At 40.9% G+C, this 20,979-nt stretch overlaps 1 protein-coding gene across 1 annotated transcript; it reads right to left on the reverse strand.

Moving 5' to 3' along the window:
- Positions 1 to 438: 438 nt before the first annotated feature.
- Positions 439 to 19,334, reverse strand: LOC308650347 (HLA class II histocompatibility antigen, DRB1 beta chain-like). The gene is made up of 6 exons (XM_081296409.1): positions 19,160 to 19,334; positions 5,283 to 5,552; positions 2,260 to 2,541; positions 1,557 to 1,667; positions 1,103 to 1,126; positions 439 to 802 (listed from the first exon to the last, which is right to left on the reverse strand). The coding sequence occupies exons 1-6, from the start codon at positions 19,257 to 19,259 to the stop codon at positions 789 to 791; spliced, it is 801 nt and encodes a 266-aa protein (XP_081152535.1). The 5' UTR covers positions 19,260 to 19,334; the 3' UTR covers positions 439 to 788.
- Positions 19,335 to 20,979: the final 1,645 nt, after the last annotated feature.

Here is a 20,979-nt window from a genome sequence, read left to right on the forward strand (position 1 = left end):
GGCATTGCCTTTTTAATGTTTTGATTTTACATTGATAAGTTAAAACCATAGTTATGGTCCATAGCCTGATGTTTGATTTATGTATACATTGGGGAATACCTAAATCAACCAAACTAAACTTATGTATTACCCCACATGCATATAACATACAAATGAATGTATGGTTATATTGTGAAGTAATGATCCCTTCCTCTTTTATATTGTTTGTTCCTTAAAACTGTATAAATCAGCTGGGAATCGTGGTGTATACCTATATTTCCAGCAGTTTGGGAGGCTAATCCAGAAGGATTGCAATTTCCTTCAAGGCCAGCCTCAAAGACCTGGTCTCAAAACAAACAACCCCCCCCCAAAAAAAAAAATACAATGGCTTGGTATGAAGCTCAGTACTAGAGTAACCCTGGATTCAATCCCCAGTACCATAATCAAACAAACAAGGAATTCTGTGAAGCAGAGAACTTTTCACCCCCACGTTTATTTGAAAAGAAATGGAATAAAGTAAACTGGCACAAAGTGATTTCAGACTCATGGGAGGCATGAAGGTTTGAAGACAAAGGGGTCACGGGAGAATGAAGGCAAGGTCCGCCTGGTGTCTGTACTGGGGCTTCCAGGTCAGGGATAAGGGCTCAGGAGGCCGGCAGGGAGGACATGTTCTGTGGGGTCACTGAACCAGGAGTGACCAAGTCCTGAGAAAGCCCTGTTTCTGTGGAAGAAGGGGAGCCAAGCAGGAGCCTTTTCATGACTTGGGGAGGTAGGACATGGGTCCTTCCTTCAGTGTTGTCACCTTCTCCTCAGCTCAGGAGTCCTGCAGAAGGCAGAGGACAGTGGTGTTTCAGTCCTAACTTTGCAAATGGCTTCCTTTCCCCCTCAGGGTCTATCATGAGAGCATTGCAGTATGAAGAAAATGAATTATCAATTCTCCCTGAGCCAAAGCTCTTTCAGAGTCAGGCCTTTCATTAAGTGGAAAGAAGGTTTAGTGCACACTGCCTGATCAGAAAATGGAATTCATAATCTTTCTCAGTATTTCTGTCTCAGGTCTTATCATCTCCACCTTCTGCTATAGGGAAAGCAAATCTGTCTCTGAGAGAGGATTAAAGGACCTCACCTGTTGGCTGAAGTCCAGAGCGTCCTAGGAAAGAGAAGAGGAGATGGATACTTAAAGACCTGGAGGCAAATCTGACCCCAAACACCATATCCCCAGCCTCAGATCTGCCACCTTTGATTTCTTCAACACCACAGCCCACACCAGCCAAGGCAGAGAGGGGAGCACAAACTGATAGTAGGTGATCAGGAAGCTTCTGTCACAAAAATCCAATGGTTACTGGCTCTTTCTTAATTTGTTCAAGGTACTTGACCCATATCTCTAGTCTGGTTAGCCTTCCATACCCATATAGGCCACAACCCTCTAGGTTTTTGACATAGTAATCACAGACATTGACTTCTGAATTTCCAGGATATCTGAGGTCAGACAGGACCACCGATATAAAAACTGACTTCAGCAAGGTCCTATTTCTTTTCCCAGAAAAGCTATGGAGACTCAGCTCCAGCAGGCTCCTTACCCTTCTGATTCTTATAGTAGATGAACATCCCCAGCCCAAGAAAGAGCGAACCCAGCACAAAGCCGCCCACTCCACTCAGCATCTTGCTCTGTGCAGATCCAGACTGTGCCCCTGAGAGAAGAAACCAGGTTTAGTAATTTCCCCTCCAAACACAACTTTCCTCTTTGAGACACTGAGATTCAGAGCTCTGAGACTGGGGAGGAAGCCTGAACTACAGGAACTAGAACTGTAGGGGTAGAAAATTAAATTCTTCATTCATTTAGTTCATTAAAATATCACAGACCTGAATAACACCTGATGTAGGAACTGTGTTAGTGGCCTGTCAAGGGTGATGAAGCTAATGAATGATTGGACTCCTGGATGTCCCCAAGGCCTTCATGTTCCTTTTCTTCACAGATCACATAATGAACAACCCAGAGATTCAACCTAGACATATAGGTCCAGATCAGAGAGGCAGGATCTGGAAACAGGGCATCAGGCTGACCATGCCCTGAGACAGCACAGGAAGGTACAGACCAGGGACAGCTTCTCTTTTGTCGTTGTTTCCTGCTAGGTACAGGTGTTAGAAACTATCACAAGGCTACACCTATGACTCAGTACATGAAAACACAGGGCAGGGAAAGGAGGAAACCTGACACTCTGGATAAACTAATTCCTTCCTGGTGGATGAGGAATTTATAAGTTCAGGAAGCTTCTCACTCACTCCATTCCACTGTGACAGGGCCCGGCAGGCTTGGGTGCTCCACCTGGCAGGTGTAGACCTCTCCACTCTGAGGAACTGTTTCCAGCATCACCAGGATCTGAAAGGTCCAGTCTCCATTCTGGATCAGGCCTGTGGACACGACCCCAGCCTGCTCCTCCTGGCCATTTCGGAACCATTTGACTTCAATTTGGCCTGGATAGAAGCCACTCACTGCACAGACCAGGAGATTGTGGTGCTGTAGGGGCTGCATCTTCGTGGGATACACAGTCACCTTTGGCTTAACTAGGAGAGAAAATTTAGAAAGAATAAATCAGGAAGGCAGAGGTATCTTCCTGGTTGCATCTCTTTTTTCCTCTCTCCGTACTCAGCCCCAAGTTCGGCAGTCCTCCTCAGCTGGCCATGGGCCAGAGAGTGTCATTGGAGCTGAGAGATGGTTTTTTTGCTGAGAGATTGTAGTTTAGAGTTGGTGTTTTTTTTTGCTTTTTTATTTGTTTGTTTGTTTCAAAGCTTGAAACAATGTTTCATCACTGAGGTAAAGTATTTAAAATGTTTTGCAAAGCATATAGGACCTTAGTGAAAAGTGTGATTTTTAAAATCCAGATCTGCAAGGTTCAAATCCAGGCTCTACCTCTTAGTTGTTGATCCTGGGAAAGTTTCTTCTCTTTGTGCCTCTGCCTCTCACTGTAATGGGGATAATACTGATTTATCTCTCCCTGTCATAGGAGGATTAATGCATCTATAATATATAAAGCAATACCGGCAACTTAGCCTTCAACATATTTTATCAACTTATTCTTGTTGATTTCTCTAAGAGAATATGAGTCAAAGCTGTATGGATAAACTGGGGGACAACAGAAGAGCCACAAGGAAGATGGGATTTTGATAATGCTCCCTATGCAAGCCCTTATCTTCCGGTGTCTGAAGAGCTCCATCCACCCTGGGAAGCAGGCGCAGACAGAGGTGATTCTCTAAGGCTGAAATGCTTGAAATGCAGGAGGCCTGAGGAGAGGGAAGGCAGCAAGGAAAGTCCTGCCTTAGAAAGACTGCTTATTTACACTCCACTGAGGAATCCCTCTTCCTTTATATAACAAGCACATCTATTTTTAGGATTTTTATCATATTGCAACTGTCTCTCCTTGTAAAATGGTATCTGTGGTCATGACAGAGTCTGGGTTTCATATCGTGTGAACTTCATGCATGACACAATACTTCTCACCACCCACATCAAAAAATGTTTTTAAGTAAAAGAGACAGGGGATGCTAAAGTGAAAACATTTTCATAATAGCACTAAAGGATCAACTTCATATTGATGCTAAATCAATACTAACAATAATGGAGCATAGTTCATTAAATAAAATGCAAAACTTCTTAACATAGAAAGTAATAAATGGAAGGAAAATGTAAAAAAAAAAAAAAATATTGAAAATGTGTTCAGAATCTCACTATCCAGAGAACCCATAAAATAACTTCAAAAACTCTGAGAACCCCAGAGATAAAAAAGAATTCTCAGAGTGGTAACAACATTTGGCAAATAAACGTGGGAAAATGTTTGAGAACCTTTGAAATCAAAGAAAGAGAAAATTAAGTTTTAAAATATAAAACTTTTGGAGTACAGTAGGCCCTTTGTATCAGCACTTCTGTATCCAAGGATCAGCTAACTGCAGATAACTAAATACAGCTGGAAAAAAAACTGTATTTGCTCTATATTTGTAGGTACTTTTTTCCTCCTCACTATTCCATAAACAATACAGTGTTACAACTATTTACCAAGCATTTACATTTGGTATTACAAGTAATCTAGATTCTTTCAAGTACACAGGAAGATATGCATAAGTTATAAGCAGTTACTAGATCATTTGTATAAAGGACTTTGACATTCACATATTTCCATATCCACTGGGATCCTAGAACTAAATTACCCTCTCCCCCATACCTAACATTATGATTTGTATTAAATGCTCCCAAAAGGCAATGTGCTAAGGCCTTGTCACTAGTCTGGGGCACTACTGGGAGTAACTAGAATTTTTAGGAGGTAGGGTCTGTGGAAAGAAAGTTCCATCATTGGGGTCATGTCCTTTAAGGGGATATTGGAACTCTGGCCACCCTTTGGTTTGTAGTCCTCATGAAATAAGTAGCCTCCTCCCCCATGTCCTTCTGACTCCATGTCCTGTGGAATGGAAGCAAAGTATAAACAAAATATATCAACAATGTTTTTGGAATCTCACTATCCAGAGAACCCATAAAATCACTTCAAAAACAGTGAGAACCCAGAGATAAAAGAGAATTCTTCACATGGTAACAGCATTTGGCCAGTAAATGTAAACCTTCACCCAACCACGGACTCCTACATCCCCCCTCCTCACCTGCCTCCTATTTACCCCAAGCCAAGTCCCCTCCATTTCCAGCAACTGCCTTCTCCCATCTCTCCTCTCCTCTGGGGCCACCAGGGCTAAATGACACCAAATTCACAGAAACCTCAAGCTCTTCTCCAGTCCCGCCCTCACTCTGGGATCAGGATTTCCTCAGCTCTCCTGCCCCAGGCGCAGCATTGGCTCCCCAGGTCCCTGCAGGGACACTGACAGTAACACAGGAGACCTCACAGGCACCCTTAACTTCTCATAGGGGGCGCGCACACACACACACACACACACATTCTCTCACACAAACACATTCTCTCACTCTTTCTCTCATACACACACAAACTCTCTCACATACAGACACACATACTCTGTCTCTTACACACATATGCTTTCACACACACACTCTCTCACACACACAAATTCTCTCTCATGCACACACACTCACACACTCTGTAACACACACTCTTTCACACACATTCTTTCTCATGCACACACTCTCTCTCACACACATTCTCTCTATTTCACACACACTCTCTCACACACACACTTTCACACACACATTCTCTCTCACACACACACATTCTATTACTCCTCCTCTCTCTCTCTCTCTCTCACACACACACACACTTTCTCTCTCTCCCTGCCCCCAGCCCAGCACTCACCTCTCCGCTCCACAGTGAAGCTCTCAACAACCTCGTAGTTGTGTCTGCAGAACGTGTCCACCTCGGCCCGCTTCCGCTCCAGGAAGTCCTTCTGGCTGTTCCAGCTCTCGGCGTCCAGCCGCCCCAGCTCTGTCACCGCGCGGTACTCCCCCACGTCGCTGTCGAAGCGCACGACCTCCTCCCGGTTGTGGAAGTATCTCTCCAGGAACCGCACCCGCTCCGTCCCGTTGGAGAAATGACACTCATGTGAAACTTGCTCCAGGAAACGTGCTGTGGGGACAGGAACAACCCTCTCACCAGGCGGCCTCTGGGAGGAGACTGACTCACAGGGAGCACCTGGGCGGGGGCGGGGATGATGGGACACCAAGATGGAGGCGGCAGGGCACAAGAAGGATGCCCATAGAGGACAAGACAGGGACACAAGTCATGTCCTTGTTTGTGTCCCTCATTACCACGACAACTCCGCCCCTGAGGACTTATCACCAGGACACCATGACAACTTCACCACAGTCTCCCTATTTTAAAATGACCAATGAGGGCAGAGTGGACAGTATTCTAATTAGGTTTTCTACAGTGACCAACGCGGGAATTGGACACTATTTAATCAGGTGTCATGAGGTGACCAATGTTAGTAAGTTGGGTTAGGTCTTCAATCAGGTCGCATGAGGGCCATAAGGCATCACAGCTCAGTATACAAGACACTGATTTCCAGACATCAGAACCTTGACCCCCCCCCCTTTCTTGGCCCACTCAGCTCTAGCTTATGGAGTCTACTTCCACTTTCACCCTTAATAAATCTGTACTTTACCTGTTACTTGTGTGTGTAGCTCAGTTCTTTGTTTAGGACACCATGGACCTGGAACCCAACTGGACACTGTGACAAAAACATCAGGAACCCCCTGAATGGTTTCCCCACCCCAGACACTGGGCTTTCTACTTTCATCTGCCTGAGACAGAGGGACCATAGTGAGGTGGGCATAGAAATTCATCTGATCCACTCCATTCAGGACCTGGTCCCCCTCAGGTACAGGGTTGGAGAACAAACAACAGGCAGGAATTGCCCCTCATGGTAACCAGCACCAGCTCCTGGTGGAAATTTCCACCCAAAGACACTCTCTGCTCCCACTTCTCATGCCCACAACTCTCACCCTTTCCTTAAACAAGACCCATCTAGAATATTCTGTAAATTCTTCCTTAGTGCTAACGCTATGCCAGGTGATAAACCCAGCCTAATTTCCTCTTAAGATCAGGAGCCATCTTTTTAAAAGTCATAAAAGATCCATTTCTGTTTTCTATAAAATATTAGGATCTCTGTTTGGCCTGGCTATATTTTGATGTTTTAAAATTGCTTGGAATGCCTGCCCATGCCTTGAACTCACCCATGCCTGGCTTTCCCTGGCCAGATAACAACCCTCTCTGAAACCCTAATGGTGCCTCATAAATTCTGATGTTGGGATCTAAATTTACTCCCTAAGTGCTGAACCATTTAGACCATTAACCTACTACCTGCCTTTGTATTATTTTTGCCAAAATCCTGTTATCTGTAAGTTCTCAAGACACCCCCCTTTTGCAATTTTCTGTGCTATAAAACTGCGCTCCTAGAGAGCTGGAGGACTGTCTTCTATCCCACGGATTTTGGGAGAGGGACAGTCTCAGCTAGTCAGAATTACAAGCTTGTTTTAATTTGATTTAAAATTGTAGTTGGCGGTCTTTTCTTTGTGTCTTGGTTTAACACCAGGCCTCTGATGCCCCTAGAACCCAAAGAAGGAAAAACTCATCACCAAGACCACCACTCATATGTTCCTGGGACATCAATTAGTAAAATTGAGGGACAAAAGACAAACACACAAGAGGTTATGCAAGAATGAGAAATGTCAGAGTATGAGTTCTAGTAACAGAGAACATCAGGAATATCTAAATGGCAATAGGAAAATATTCCATGATAGTTTAAACTGATATGAGCGTGAAGAAGTGTGGAGTAGGTATGTGTATGTTTGGGGGAAAGGGAGGCACATTTCAAGTAAAAGTGATACCCTGTGATAAAGCTGAAGGAATTAACTTTTTCAATAAATAGAAACAATGGGGCACCAAAGCACAGAGGCAGAAAAGGTTAAAGACAGACTGGAGAAGTCACAGGGAGTTGGACACTTGAAAGCCTGTGGTGGATGTCAGGGTTTTTGAATTATATAAAGAGGTTTAGGGAGATTACAGTCATGATTACATACAGGTCTAAAATCCCTTGTATGACTTTCCAAGTCCGGAAACCTTAAGAAACCACATCTTTAAAAAATGTTGATAGCAAATTCACCAGCATCCAGCAGTCTACCACGCGGCCTGCGCAGTGGTTTCATTAATGAGGTTCTGGCATTCAGTTAGTTAGAAGAGATCAAAATAAAACACACAGACAGTGCCTTATTTTAATGCTAGGTCCGAGAAGGCTCGGTCTCCCTGTTTCCCTGCCTCCAGCCGCTCAGCAGGGCAGCGAGGATTACTCTGGGCTAGCAGGAGAGAGAGAGAGCGAACACGCCGGGGATCAGCCTTTTATTTGGGGGAAACAAGAGATTCAGGGGAGAATTCCATCCAATGAAGGTTGAGGGGGGGCTGTACTCCAAGGTCAGGGTCAGTGATTGGGTCTCCAGGGTCAGTGGTTACGCACACCCCCACACGGATGGGCTCTCTCATCAGGAAAGGGTCGGGATAACTCCGACACAGCCAGAGTGCCTCAGGCCCTTAACGGGAGTCACCCAATCACGTGTCAGAATGGCTCCCCACACAGCAGCCAAGGTTCACCATGATGACTGATCTCAACTGGTCTGGTGCCTCTGGGAAAACAGAGTCCTTCATCTTGACTGAAATTGTTCAGTGTGAAATATGTCAGGAGTCCTCCATCCAAAACAAAGATAATTTTCAGCCCCTAGGCAGCACCACCCATGAAGCAGGGCCACCCATGAAGCTTTATTATGCAAAGTAAGCAACTTACCATCAAGAACCCCACATCCTTAGCCCTTGTTCTCAGCCCTTGTTCTCCCTGCCACAAAAGTTAACATGGGTCCAGCACACTCTGGAAATCACCCTCTTTCTCCATTGAATATTTATCTGTTTTCCTGAATAAATCTCATGTCTCTGACAGGCACTTGCTGAAATTCTTTTCTCTCATATAAAGGACATATTTTTCTAGGATGAGGTCCCCTTCTCTGGAGACTCCTTTGGTGATGATATCATTATTATTTTTTAATTTCTTACATACATGACAATAGTGGAATGCATTACAATCATAATTATCCATTTTCAACACATTTTTTTCATAACTCTACATAAAGTATGTTCACACCAAATTCTGCCATTATACATCAGCTCTCTTATTATTTTTTTTTGCATTTAAACTCTTTATTCTACAATTTATCATATCTCTGATTGTATATAAGCTATGTTGACACCAAATTCACATCTTCATACATGCATTTTGTATAATGATAAGGGTCTACTTCCACCATCCACGCTCTTCCCCTTCTCCCTCCCTTTCCCTCCCACCCCTATTCCCAATCTAGAGGTAATTTTTCTCCCTTGCTTTCCCTCCCAACCCCATTTTGTGTCACTCCCCTTACATCAGAGAAGACAGGCATTTGTTTTTGGGAAGATTTGCTAACTTAACTTAGCATAATCTTCTCTAATGCCATCCATTTCCCTTCAAATGCCATGGTCTTATTCTTTTTTTATTGCTGAGTAATATTTCAATGTGTATAAGTGCCACATTTTTTTAATCCATTCATCCACTGAAAGGCATCTAGGTTGGCTCCACAGTTTAGCTATTATGAATTGTGCTGCTATAAACATTGATGGGGCTGTGTCCCTTTGGTATGCTGTTTTTAAGTCCTTTGGGTATAGACCGAGGAGAGGGATAGCTGGGTCAAATGGTAGTTCCATTCCCAGCTTTCCAAGGATCTCCATACTGCTTTCCAAATTGGCTGTGCCAATTTACCAGCAGTGTATGAGTGTATCCCCCCACATCCTCATCAGCACTTGTTGTTGTTTGTCTTCATAATGGCTGCCATTCTTACTGGAGTGAGATGGTATCTTAATAACAGACCCAGAATAGTCAAAGCAATTCTAAGCAGGAAGAGTGAAACAGGTGGTATCGCTATAGCAGACCTTAAACTATACTACAGAGCAATAGTAACAAAAACAGCATGGTACTGGCACCAAAACAGGCTGGTAGACCAATGGTACAGAATAGAGGACACAGAGACTAACCCACAAAATTGAAACTACCTTATATTAGACAAAGATGCCAAAAGCATGCACTGGAGAAAGGATAGCATCTTCAACAAATGGTGCTGGGAAAACTGGAAATCCATATGCAATAAAATGAAATTGAATCCCTATCTCTCACCATGCACAAAAGTTAACTCAAAATTAATCAAGGATCTAGGAATTAAACCAGAGACTCTGCATCTAATAGAATAAAAAGTAGGCCCTAATCTCCATCACGTGGGGCTAGGCCCCAATTTCCTTAATAAGACACCTATAGCACAAAAATTAAAACCAAGAATCAACCTATGGGGTGGATTCAAACTAAAAAGTCTTTTCTCAGCAAAAGAAATAATCTGTGAGGTGAATAGAGAGCCTACATTCTGGGAACAAATTTTTACCCCTCACACATCAGATAAAGCTCTAATTTCTAGGGTATATAAAGAGCTCCACAAGATAAGCACCAATAAACAAATAATCCAATCAATAAATGGGCCAAGGACCTGAACAGACATTTCTCAGAAGAGGATATACAATCAATCCACAAATATACGAAAAAATGCTCATCATCTCTAGCAATCAGAGAAATGCAAATTAAAACTACTCTAAGATGATGATGATATTATGAGTCACATGTGGTTCTGAAGTTTTGTTGTGGTGTAAACTAATCAATAAATGAGTGAGAGTGTAAATTATAGGTTATAGAGTAGTAAAAAAAATATATATAGTAAAAAATATATATATAAGATTTTTATAAGTGAGATAAGACAATTATAAAGCAAGAACTGTCATAAACAGGCTTAAGACTCCATTTTATTGCTTTCTATAAAAATTGTTACAAGAGCTGTTTTTGAGAAACTAAAATGAAAGCTGTCGTGAATTGTGCTGCTATGAACATCGGTGTAGCAGTGTCCCTGTAGCATGCTCTTTTTAGGTCTTTAGGGAATAGACCCAGAAGGGGAATAGCTGGGTCAAATGGTGGTTACATTCCCAGCTTTCCAAGAAATCTCCATACTGCTTTCCAAATTGGCTGCACCAATTTGCAGTCCCACCAGCAATGTACAAGTGTACCCTTTTCCCCACATCCTCTCCAGCACTTGTTGTTGTTGGACTTCATAATGGCTGCCAATCTTACTGGAGTGAGATGGTATCTTAGGGTGGTTTTGATTTGCATTTCTCTGACTGCTAGAGATGGTGAGCATTTTTTCATGTACTTGTTGATTGATTGTATGTCCTCCTCTGAGAAGTGTCTGTTCAGGTCCTTGGCCCATTTGTTGATTGGGTTATTTGTTATCTTATTGTCTAATTTTTTGAGTTCTTTATATACTCTGGATATTAGGGCTCTATCTGAAGTGTGAGGAGTAAATATTTGTTCCCATGATATAGGCTCCCTATTTACCTCTCTTATTGTTTCTTTTGCTGAGAAAAAACTTTTTAGTTTGAGTAAGTCCCATTTGTTGATTCTAGATATTAACTCTTGTGCTATGGGTGTCCTATTGAGGAAGACTGTGGAAGCAACCCAGATGCCCTTCAATAGACGAATGGATAAAAAAAATGTGGCATTTATACACAATGGAGTATTACTCTGCATTAAAAAATGACAAAATCATAGAATTTGGAGGGAAATGGATGGCATTAGAGCAGATTATGCTAAGTGAAGCTAGCCAATCCCTAAAAAACAAATGCCAAATGTCTTCTTTGATGTAAGGAGAGTAACTAAGAACAGAGTAGGGAAGAAGAGCATGAGAAGAAGACTAACATTAAACAGGGATGAGAGGTGGGAGGGAAAGGGAGAAAGAAGGGAAATTGCATGGAAATGGAAGGAGACCCTCAGGGTTATACAAAATTACATACAAGAGGAAGTGAGGGGAAAGGGAAAAATAATAAAAGGGGGAGAAATGAATTACAGTAGAGGGGGTAGAGAGAGAAGAGGGGAGGGGAGGGGAGGGGAGGGGGGATAGTAGAGGATAGAAAAGGCAGCAGAATACAACAGACATGAGTATGTCAATAAGTAAATCAATGGAAGTGTAACTGATGTGATTCTTCAATCTGTATACGGGGTAAAAATGGGAGTTCATAACCCACTTGAATCAAAGTGTGAAATATGATATATCAAGAACTATGTAATGTTTTGAACAACCAATAAAAAAAGAAAAATAAAATAAAATGAAAGTTGTCTTCTTATAAAAATTATTTTTCTATACTTTAATACTCCACAGAATGTAATCAACTCAAGATATAATAGTGGTCGTGATGAGCTACATCCTGGGTACATTTATGGGTCTACATGACTTTAAAATAGATTATGGCCTCCACTCAGCTGAAACTCAGGATACAGTTGTCTAACACTTGTTAGGATCCAAGATGCCATTAAGCTAACTGCTTTTTTTAGCCTCTGTAACTTGCTTGCTTGCATGACACTGAGAAAAGCCCCAAGTTAGATTGTCATCATTAAATTCCCAAGACACAGGCCAGGAAATTGCTGTTTTCCCACAGAGCATCAGTCTTTACTGGTGGGAGACAGTCCCTGGCTAGGTAAATAAAGTTTTCTTTTATTTGAATTAGGACTTAGAGTGTTTTCTGAGGTCGCTCCCCATAACAATCCAATACATAGAAACATATACACATATATGTATAAATATACACATATATTTTTGATTCATAATTAGATTTCACTTTTGCCTGCAACTGTGTGATGGGTGGCTAAAAGCAGGGTGAAAGACTTGGCCTCTCTACCTCCATTTTGCATCCATCTCCTTTACTCTGAGTAACCTTGAATTTCAGGAACAAGGTCTGATCCAATGAACACCTTAGGATGAGTCAAAATGATGCCCTCCCTGCATCCCCCCAACAGCAACTTTCTTTCTTTTTTTTTTAAGAGAGAGGGGAGAGAGAGAGAGAATGAGAATTTTTTATATTTATTTTTTAGTTCTCGGCGGACACAACATCTTTGTTGGTATGTGGTGCTGAGGATCGAACCCGGGCCGCACGCATGCCAGGCGAGCGAGCTACCGCTTGAGCCACATCCCCAGCCCAGCAACTTTCTTAACCTGACCATTCCTGAGATGATGATGGACAAGACCACACCTGATCAGCATCATCTCTTTGCCAGCTGTGAAAAGCCTCCAGCTAGGCAAACTCCCAAACCTTGTCCTCATTCCATTTCTAAAAACCTCAAAGACATTGTCAGACCCTTGAATACAGGGCTAAGGACACAGGTCCCTTGTCTTCCAGGTGTAGCTACACTGATTAACATTCCTTTCATACTTTTCACCATTACCTTTTCTGTCTGATTTTGGGGCGGGGGGCGCAAATGACCAGACATGATTTGTTGGATCCTCAAAATCAGCCTCTGTCCTGGGACTCCAGTGACAATGTCATATATTTTTAATGTTTCTCTGTGTTGGATTCACTGAAAATTTCAAAAAGTGGTTTAAAAAATGGTGGTTAAGAGGAAGTTAAATGAATGGGAGAATCTGAATTGATCAATAGCACAAGAGTCTTATTACAGAAGTCTGAAGCATTTAACAACAAAAAAAATATTCTTGGGATTGTCATCAATATTTATGACTTTTATGGTCTGGATATGAGGTATCCCCCCAAAAGCTCAAGTAAGACAATGCAGAAATGTGCAGAGGTGGAATGATTAGATAATGAAAGATGTAACCCCATTACTGGACTAATCCATTTGAATTTGAATAGAAAAAAGTCATGACTGTAGAAAGGTAAGGCGAGGCTATAGTAAATAGATCCCTGGGGGTTGTAGCCAGGGACTGTATCTTGCTCCTGGCTTCTTCCTGACCCCCTTGTTTCTTGGCTGCCATTAGCTCAGCAGCTTTCCTCCACATGCCCTTCAGCCACAATGTTTCTGACTCACCTCAATCCCAGAGCAATAGATTTGGCCAATCATGGGCTAAGCCTGTGAAACTATGATTCTCAGACAAACTTTTTCTCCTCAAAATTGTTCTTGTCAAGTAGTTTGGTCCCAGCGACAAAAAAAAAAAAAAAAAAAAAAAAAAACTTACAAACCCGATAACTTATAAGAGCAAGTTAATGAAAGTTATGATATATGATTGGGACCAAGAATTCAAAAATACTGAAAATCATTCCATAACATAAAAATATTTTTTTACTCAGTCACAAAAAAGTATAAAATTATGGCATTTGCTGGTCAATGGACGGAAATGGGGAATATTATGTTAAATGAAATAAGCCATATTCGGAAATTCAAAGGTTGAATGTTTTTTCTCATATGTGGAAGATAGAGTTATCTAAAGGAAAGAAGGATAAGGTTTCAAAATATAGAGAGAAATCAGTAGAGCAGAAGAAGAAAAATCAAAAGGGAATGAGGATGGATGAGAAAAGGGAGGAAATTTGGAATGAACTCTCAAAAACTCATGTGATGTACATATATATATATATATATATATATATATATGTGTGTGTGTGTGTGTGTGTGTGTGTGTGTGTATACACATATATATACCATATAAAATTTTACCTTAATATATATATATATATATATATATATATATATATATATATATATAAAACAATAAAAAATAAATAAAAAGATGAATGAAAGGAAGACCAGTAGTGTAGAGGAAGGAGAATAGCAGGGGCCAAGGAAGGGACAAGGGGGAAGATTAGAACTGAAATAAAATTCAATGCATGTATGATTGGGGGGGTGTAATCCAGTTACTATATGTAACTGTAATATTCTAATTTTAAAAAATTAACAATGAAGTTCTTGAATTTACATTCATTGAATGGATTCAGCAAGAAAGTAATGAATCTCAAAAACTAACTTATTTTAGGTTTCTTGTTAGTTTTATGCTGAAACAAGGTAAAACAAACCAAAAGAACTGAAGTAGAGGCAAAAATTTGCATAATATGTGAGCCTAGATTTTTTTTAAAAGCAGCACGATGTAAATGCATGTTTCCAACCTCAGCACTATAGATATTTTGGATCAGAGAATTTGGCAAATGCCCCTATCAGAGAAACCACTGAAGAAAGCCAAATTCAGAATTTCTGAAATAAATCCAGTATTTATTATGCATGATTTTTCAGAAAAAGAAAATATGGATAATTATGCATCTATTTTCTGACTATTCTATAATGATTTTGTATCAGTAGCTTAAATTTGTTCCTGGAAAACTAGACAAATTCCATTGTACAACTCTTCACACACCAGTTGAGATTTCAACTTGTCAAAAGTGAAGTTTGGGGGCTGGGGATGTGGCTCAAGCAGCTGCGCTCTTGCCTGGCATGCGTGCGGCCCGAGTTCGATCCTCAGCACCACATACAAAGATGTTGTATCTGCCGAAAACTAAAAAAATAAATATTAAAAAATTCTCTCTCTCTCTCTCTCTCTCTCTCTCTCTCTCTCTCTCTCTCTCTCTCTTTAAAAAAAAGTGAAGTTTGGGCTATTAATGTTCCCTAGGATGACATCTGTAATGAAATATTTTGACCAAGGAATCATGATTCATGAAGAACAGGTATAAATAGTTCTAAAGTTCTATGCTAAATGCAGTTTAAAGAGGCTTAAAATCCAGAGCTTTCTGAAAGAAGCCAGGATACAGGTTACTATAAAGCCTGTATTAATACAAACACTTTAACAAGTGTTTGGCAAAGATTTGAGGCCATGCTCATGTTTGCAAGTGGACTAACCAGTGAAGATGGTATAAACTATCATACTGTTAATGAGAAACAAGTAATATGCATTTCAATGTATGATAGAAGTTTATCAGATAAAAATCTAAAAATGTCAGAAAATGTTGAAATTCTAAAAGTACTAAGTTTTGTCACTGAGGCCCCTGATGGGCACATCTCAATTGGTAGGAACATTGTAGTAGGGACATTGGAAGCACAGCGGGAAAGATCCCAGAAGATGACATGGGAGAACAGAAGATCAGTTACTTAGTATCCTTGAACAATGGGCATTCACCATGGAGCTAGAAACTAGTGTGGCTTCCTCAGAGAGTTTCCCTAGGGAGACACTACTTAGACACTAAGGAGAGTGTTTAAATGTTAACCTGGAGAATGCTGCTTCATCTTTTGTGAATCTTATTCATTGAAACTATGAAAAACCCAACTCAACTTGCTGGTCATGACAGTAACAACCCTGATGGATCTAGTTTTCTGAGGTCCTCTAGCCACCAGATACAACAGGTATGGAATTGTTACAGTGCTCCATGCCGCCAGACACCAGATGGATTTGGTCATCACTCTATTCTCCTCCCTAGTATAATAACTATATATTCTACATCACTAGCAAATACTGGCTGTTTCATTAATGACTTTTTGCATTGCCAGTCAGCAAATTATACACAGGGACCCTCTAAGTGCTTCCTTGTTAATAACTGGACACATCTGTCTGGTTCTCAAGTCCTCTCTCTTCTCTTCAGGCTCTTTGTTCTCCTACTTTAGGTCCAACTGGCTCCCTGAACACGGTCCTCCCCTGAGACCTGCCACTCACAATAGTCATCTCCATCCAGCCTTCCGCTCTGCAGCTCCGACTCTCTTCAAACAGACAGTCCAGTTTCCTAACTGAATACTCCACTGACTGCCAAGGTCAAGTCCACAGAACCCAGGGCTCACACCTCTCACATTCTCCTTCACCTGCCATGGTGTCTCGCCACCACTGGCCACTATCTCCTCTTTTGAAAAGTCTCCTATCTTTGACTTCCATGCAACTCAGCTTTGGTTTTCCTCCAACATCACTGGTCCTCTGTCCCAGTCCCCTTTGATGGTCCTGTTCTTCTTGTTTTCCACACACAATCTCTTTCCCTGTGCAATCTTTTCAGATTTTGTGGAATTTAACACAAAATGGTGTCAATTCTGCCAGCAAATATTCCTCCAGTTTTATCTTCACTCTCACTTCTGTCTCTCATGCCCACATTGATTTCTCGACAGTGTCACACATTTTAAAATCATCTGAATCTTAAGTTTAAAAAATTTATTTTTAACCACCTACTTGATGTCCTGACCTCCCTCAGTCTTCCCAGTCTCAATAAATATCACCACCTTCCACCTAGTTATGAAGACAAAATCCTCAGAAAGAAGTGTGATTTTCTACCCCCTCCTTAGTTTAATCTATTAACTACTTATGCAAAACCTCCCCAAAATGTCCATCTTATTTCATCATGCTCTTCGTCATGAGCACACTAAATGAAACCACAAACCTGTCCTCCTTGGAGAATTCTACTGTGCTCTTAAATGGTCTCCTCAACTCCACAAGTGAACCCAATAATCCAATCTCCATATAAAAGTTAGAATTATTTTTAACTTTAGATAAATTGACTCTTCTTGCAACTTTCCAGGAGCTTCTGATATCAGTTTAAACAGCATTGAAATTTCTTACCCTTGCTCTTGGCACCTACTTGATTAGGCCCTTGACTTCCCCTTCATCTACCTCATCCTCTGGGACTCCAGGCCACTCCCTCAGTCACTAAATGTCTAACTTATGCGCAGCACACAGCTTTCCACTTTGGGGCCTATCCTCTGATGCCTCTCCCTTCTCCCTTAGATCTCCTCCTTACTCTATCTCTTTATTCTTGTCTCAGCTAAATGCCTCTCTCTCAGGGATATTTCCTCATACCTAAACTGAAGTTGGGTGAGTCCCCTTTCTCTCTGCTCTCTCACCCTGATGATGTCTTTATATTTTTCCCCTGAGTGCCTTTATTACTCTCTGTAATATTTTTCTTCATTAAATGTTTATTGGGTTATTGTCTTTCTCTCTGTAATTATATAAGTTCCAGTAGACTAGAGGCTTTCTGTCTTATCAAATGGAGTTTTTGGCGCTTAGAACAAACCCAGGATATAGTACTTAACACAGAAAAGTATCTGTGGCCTATATGAAATTACTGTGGTTCTGGGAATTGATCACTGTGGTATCCTGGAAAATAATAAGAGGTTCAAACATCAACACTCTTGTAGTCTGATGACACATTATATGACTTGTATTTCCTGTGAGAAGTTGAGACAAACTTCCTCTTTTTTTCGGAGGGAAGGGGGTACCAGGGATTGAACTCAGGGGCACTCAAACCACTGATCCACATCCCATCCCTGTTTTGTATTTCATTTAGAGACAGGGTCTCACTGAGTTACTTAGCCACTCGCTGTTGCTGAGGCTGGCTTTGAACTCGTGATCCTCCTGTCTCAGGCTCGAGAGCCACTAGGATTACAGGCCTGCGTCACCACACCTGGCAAACTTCTTCTTTCTCCTCCATATAAAAGCATTTACAGGTAAAGGAAAGGCAATTTGAAGAAAAAGGGAAATTTATATTGTTTTATCTGCTCTGATGAATCTCTTACAGAGCTTAGGAGGTGTGAAGTTCAGGGATATTCAGTAATGGTGAGTACATGGGCAAAAAAAGGGGGGGAGAGTGGCGATAGAAAATACCAAACATGACTAATTAAGGGAAAAAAGACACATTGGAGAAATCTATGAGATTTGGATTAAGGCCCCAGTAAGCCAACAACTTCCCTTGACTTGCTTACTGGTTTTCAGCCCCAGGATATATTAACAGACTTCACACCCTCACTGTACCCCAATTATGTTGTAGACTTTTGAAGCTCATGAAATTGCTGATGACTGACCATTTTTTGACTGAAAAACATAGATTTTCATACAATTTTATCCGAACTTTCAATCCCCTATGGGCTCAATCCAGAGAACGTAGGGTACGCAGGAGAAACTGATTGTATAAGAAGGTTAAAGCAGATTCATTAAATGAACACTAAACTATGCCAGGTTTTAAGAAGATGCATTACAAGAAGAAGAAGAAAAGGAGGAAGAGGAGGAGGAGGAGGAGGAGGAGGAGGAGGAAGTAGCATTACATATTTTAAGGTACAAAAGAACAGCCCAGAGGTGCTCCTTTTCTATACAGTCATGTCAAGTACAGGGGATCTCTGCCTCAACTGAAGGGTGCAACCACAGCAGGAAGAAGGTCAAGAATACCACCAGACCAGCTGCCCCACAGGGATCCAGGGTCATGAACAGTGCAGTTCAGGGACAAAGAGAAAAGACAGTGGATGACACCTCCTAGAGCATCCTCACCCTTTACAGAGGCAGCAGCTTCACACTTCCTGTGAGGATATACACCAGATCTTCTGGGAGAAACCCTTCCAATTCCTTTTGACTTTTACTACTATTTTTACTGATATCTTCTAACTGCTTGCGTATTTTAATATTTCATAATTTAAACAAAGAACCAGGTGGCATGTATAAAAGAGACTAGAACTATACATAAAAGTTAGTTTTTTTTAAAAAAATCACCTTTTTTTTCTGGCATAATAACATATAAAGGGAATCGCTGAGTGAGAAATCAGTTTAACATTATTTCTAATCCGTCCAAGGCCCTGAGAGAACATGATGTGAGACTGGAGATTTTACTGAAGACAACTTGAAAAGAAATGGTTTACATATGAAGACTTTTCAAACAGGTCTCATAGAAAAGGCTCTAGCTCCATATTTTTGGAAGTAGTTTAGAATCCACATGATGAAAACATGTGGCCAGTGAAGAAAATGTCACAAGTTTTGAGGGACTTGGCCTGGACAAACTGAGAAAGTAATTCCCTTCCTTCCCCCACCCATGGCCTCTCTATGCCTGAAGAGTGCACTTACGTCTGGTGTCCCTGGCCAAAGCCAGGGGAAGGCTCAGTGCCATCAGCATCATTGTCAGACGTGCCATGCAGGAGCTTCCACGGAGCCACATACTCACCATGATGGAGAACAGGAGAGGACTGGGTTAGAGAAAAGCAGATAAGTCTCAAGCAGTGAGAGCTATGTCCTGTCTCTACCCAAATCCCAAATAATAAGAATCAAGATATTCATTTCTTTGATGCTAAATCGGGCAGTCTTGATGCTGAAGAACCAATTAGCATCACTGATGAATAGCATCATCAGTTGCTGGACAGAGATACAGTATGAAGGTCCTCTTTTCAAACTCAGAATTTCCTTGATTAAAAGGATCATTTGTATTTAATGTTTTAAACCTTTGGATCCAGTTGCATCTGAAATATTTTTATTGAGCCATGATGATGACCCAGCTCTGAAGTTGTTAGTGATATATTCACAAGTATGAGCCTTTTAGAAGCATTCACCTCACACTTGTAGAAAGAGATGTTTGGACAACTGACTGTATGTGTGAAAGTGTTTTGGAGTAAGGTGGGTGGAAGGAAGGTAACTAAAAGTCAGGAGACTTTGAATCTGGTTCTTATTGAACCATAACTTAATGTAAATCTGAGTAAATTACTTAACCTCTCCCAGTTGAAATGAAGGCATTAAGATCTTTCATGTATTTCCAAGCTGTAAAAAGTTGTGCTTCTGTGGAAACCTCATGCAGCAGCATCCCCTGGTAACTGATGATATTGCAGAATTACAGCTGTTGATTGGAGAGTGTGATCTGCACTTCTTTACAGTTAGGGACTCTGATAAGCTAAAGGAAATAGAAAGCTAGTCAATCAGTTAACACGAGTACAAGGGTTTTTCAAGTTTGTGTCCTGATACTGTCATGATTTCAGTGGCATCTAAAGAATACACCTAGGCAAGGGGCATGGAGGAGGCCCTCTATGTGGAATGAAGATCTCAAAAGTAACTCTGCAGAGCTCTCAACCTGACAGCATAAGGCCACTGTTCAAATCAAAGCATGCAGATGCTGACAGGTAAAAGACTCAAAAAATCAGCATTTAATAAATCTCTGATTTAAAATAATTAATTTTGGGTGGGAAACAATATTCAATCTCTTAATCCTGGTTCCCATTATGATTCCCTCATTTTATTGAGAATATGTCCCTCCATTATTCCCTTTCACTTGATTTACCTAAGGAAAGATATAAGAAAACTTTACTAATACATTATAGAATGTGCAGGAAATAGGACACTATTGAAAAATTATGAATTAGATCATCTGATGCAATCATGTAATTTTACACATATTCCTACTTTTAGATAATTATTTTACATTATATTAATATAAATGTGCTGTTCCAGATTCAGAATTGTCCTAAGGGTCTTTTATACTTCATATCCTTTTGAAAGATATCACCCAATCCAGTTTAATAAAACAAGTTCCCCTTTCATACCTGCAGATAGAGAGAATATAATGATGGGTATTAGATACCATTTGTAAGGAACTGAGGCTGGTAAATGGTATGCTCCAGATTGATTTGAGTTATCTGTGATTCCAAACTCCATAAACTCAGCCATTACATCATACTACTCACATTTACTTTCTGAGGAGAATACTATCCCTTGTATTAAAATTATTCTTGTCACTTTACTTCATGAATATATTTAACAATAAGACTATCTTAAGGAATGACATCAATTTATATAATGAGACAGATACCATGCAGCAATTCCATTTCCATCAAAAGACTCCCCTCATCACCACCACGATCAAAGTTTGCATTGATCTTAGGCAATGACACCCATGGCTCTTA

This window comes from Spermophilus citellus (assembly GCF_964194105.1).
Source record: "Spermophilus citellus genome assembly, chromosome: 5".
NCBI classification, from domain to species: domain Eukaryota; kingdom Metazoa; phylum Chordata; class Mammalia; order Rodentia; family Sciuridae; genus Spermophilus; species Spermophilus citellus.

Coding starts and splice junctions, on each gene's coding strand:
- LOC308650347 (XM_081296409.1), bottom strand. CDS start 19,259: ATGGTGAGTATGTGGCTCCGTGGAAGCTCCTGCATGGCACGTCTGACA. Junction 2,542..5,282: donor CTTCACTGTGGAGCGGAGAG/GTGAGTGCTGGG, acceptor TTTCTCTCCTAG/TTAAGCCAAAGGTGACTGTG. Junction 1,668..2,259: donor CCCTGTCACAGTGGAATGGA/GTGAGTGAGAAG, acceptor TTCTTCTCTCAG/GGGCACAGTCTGGATCTGCA.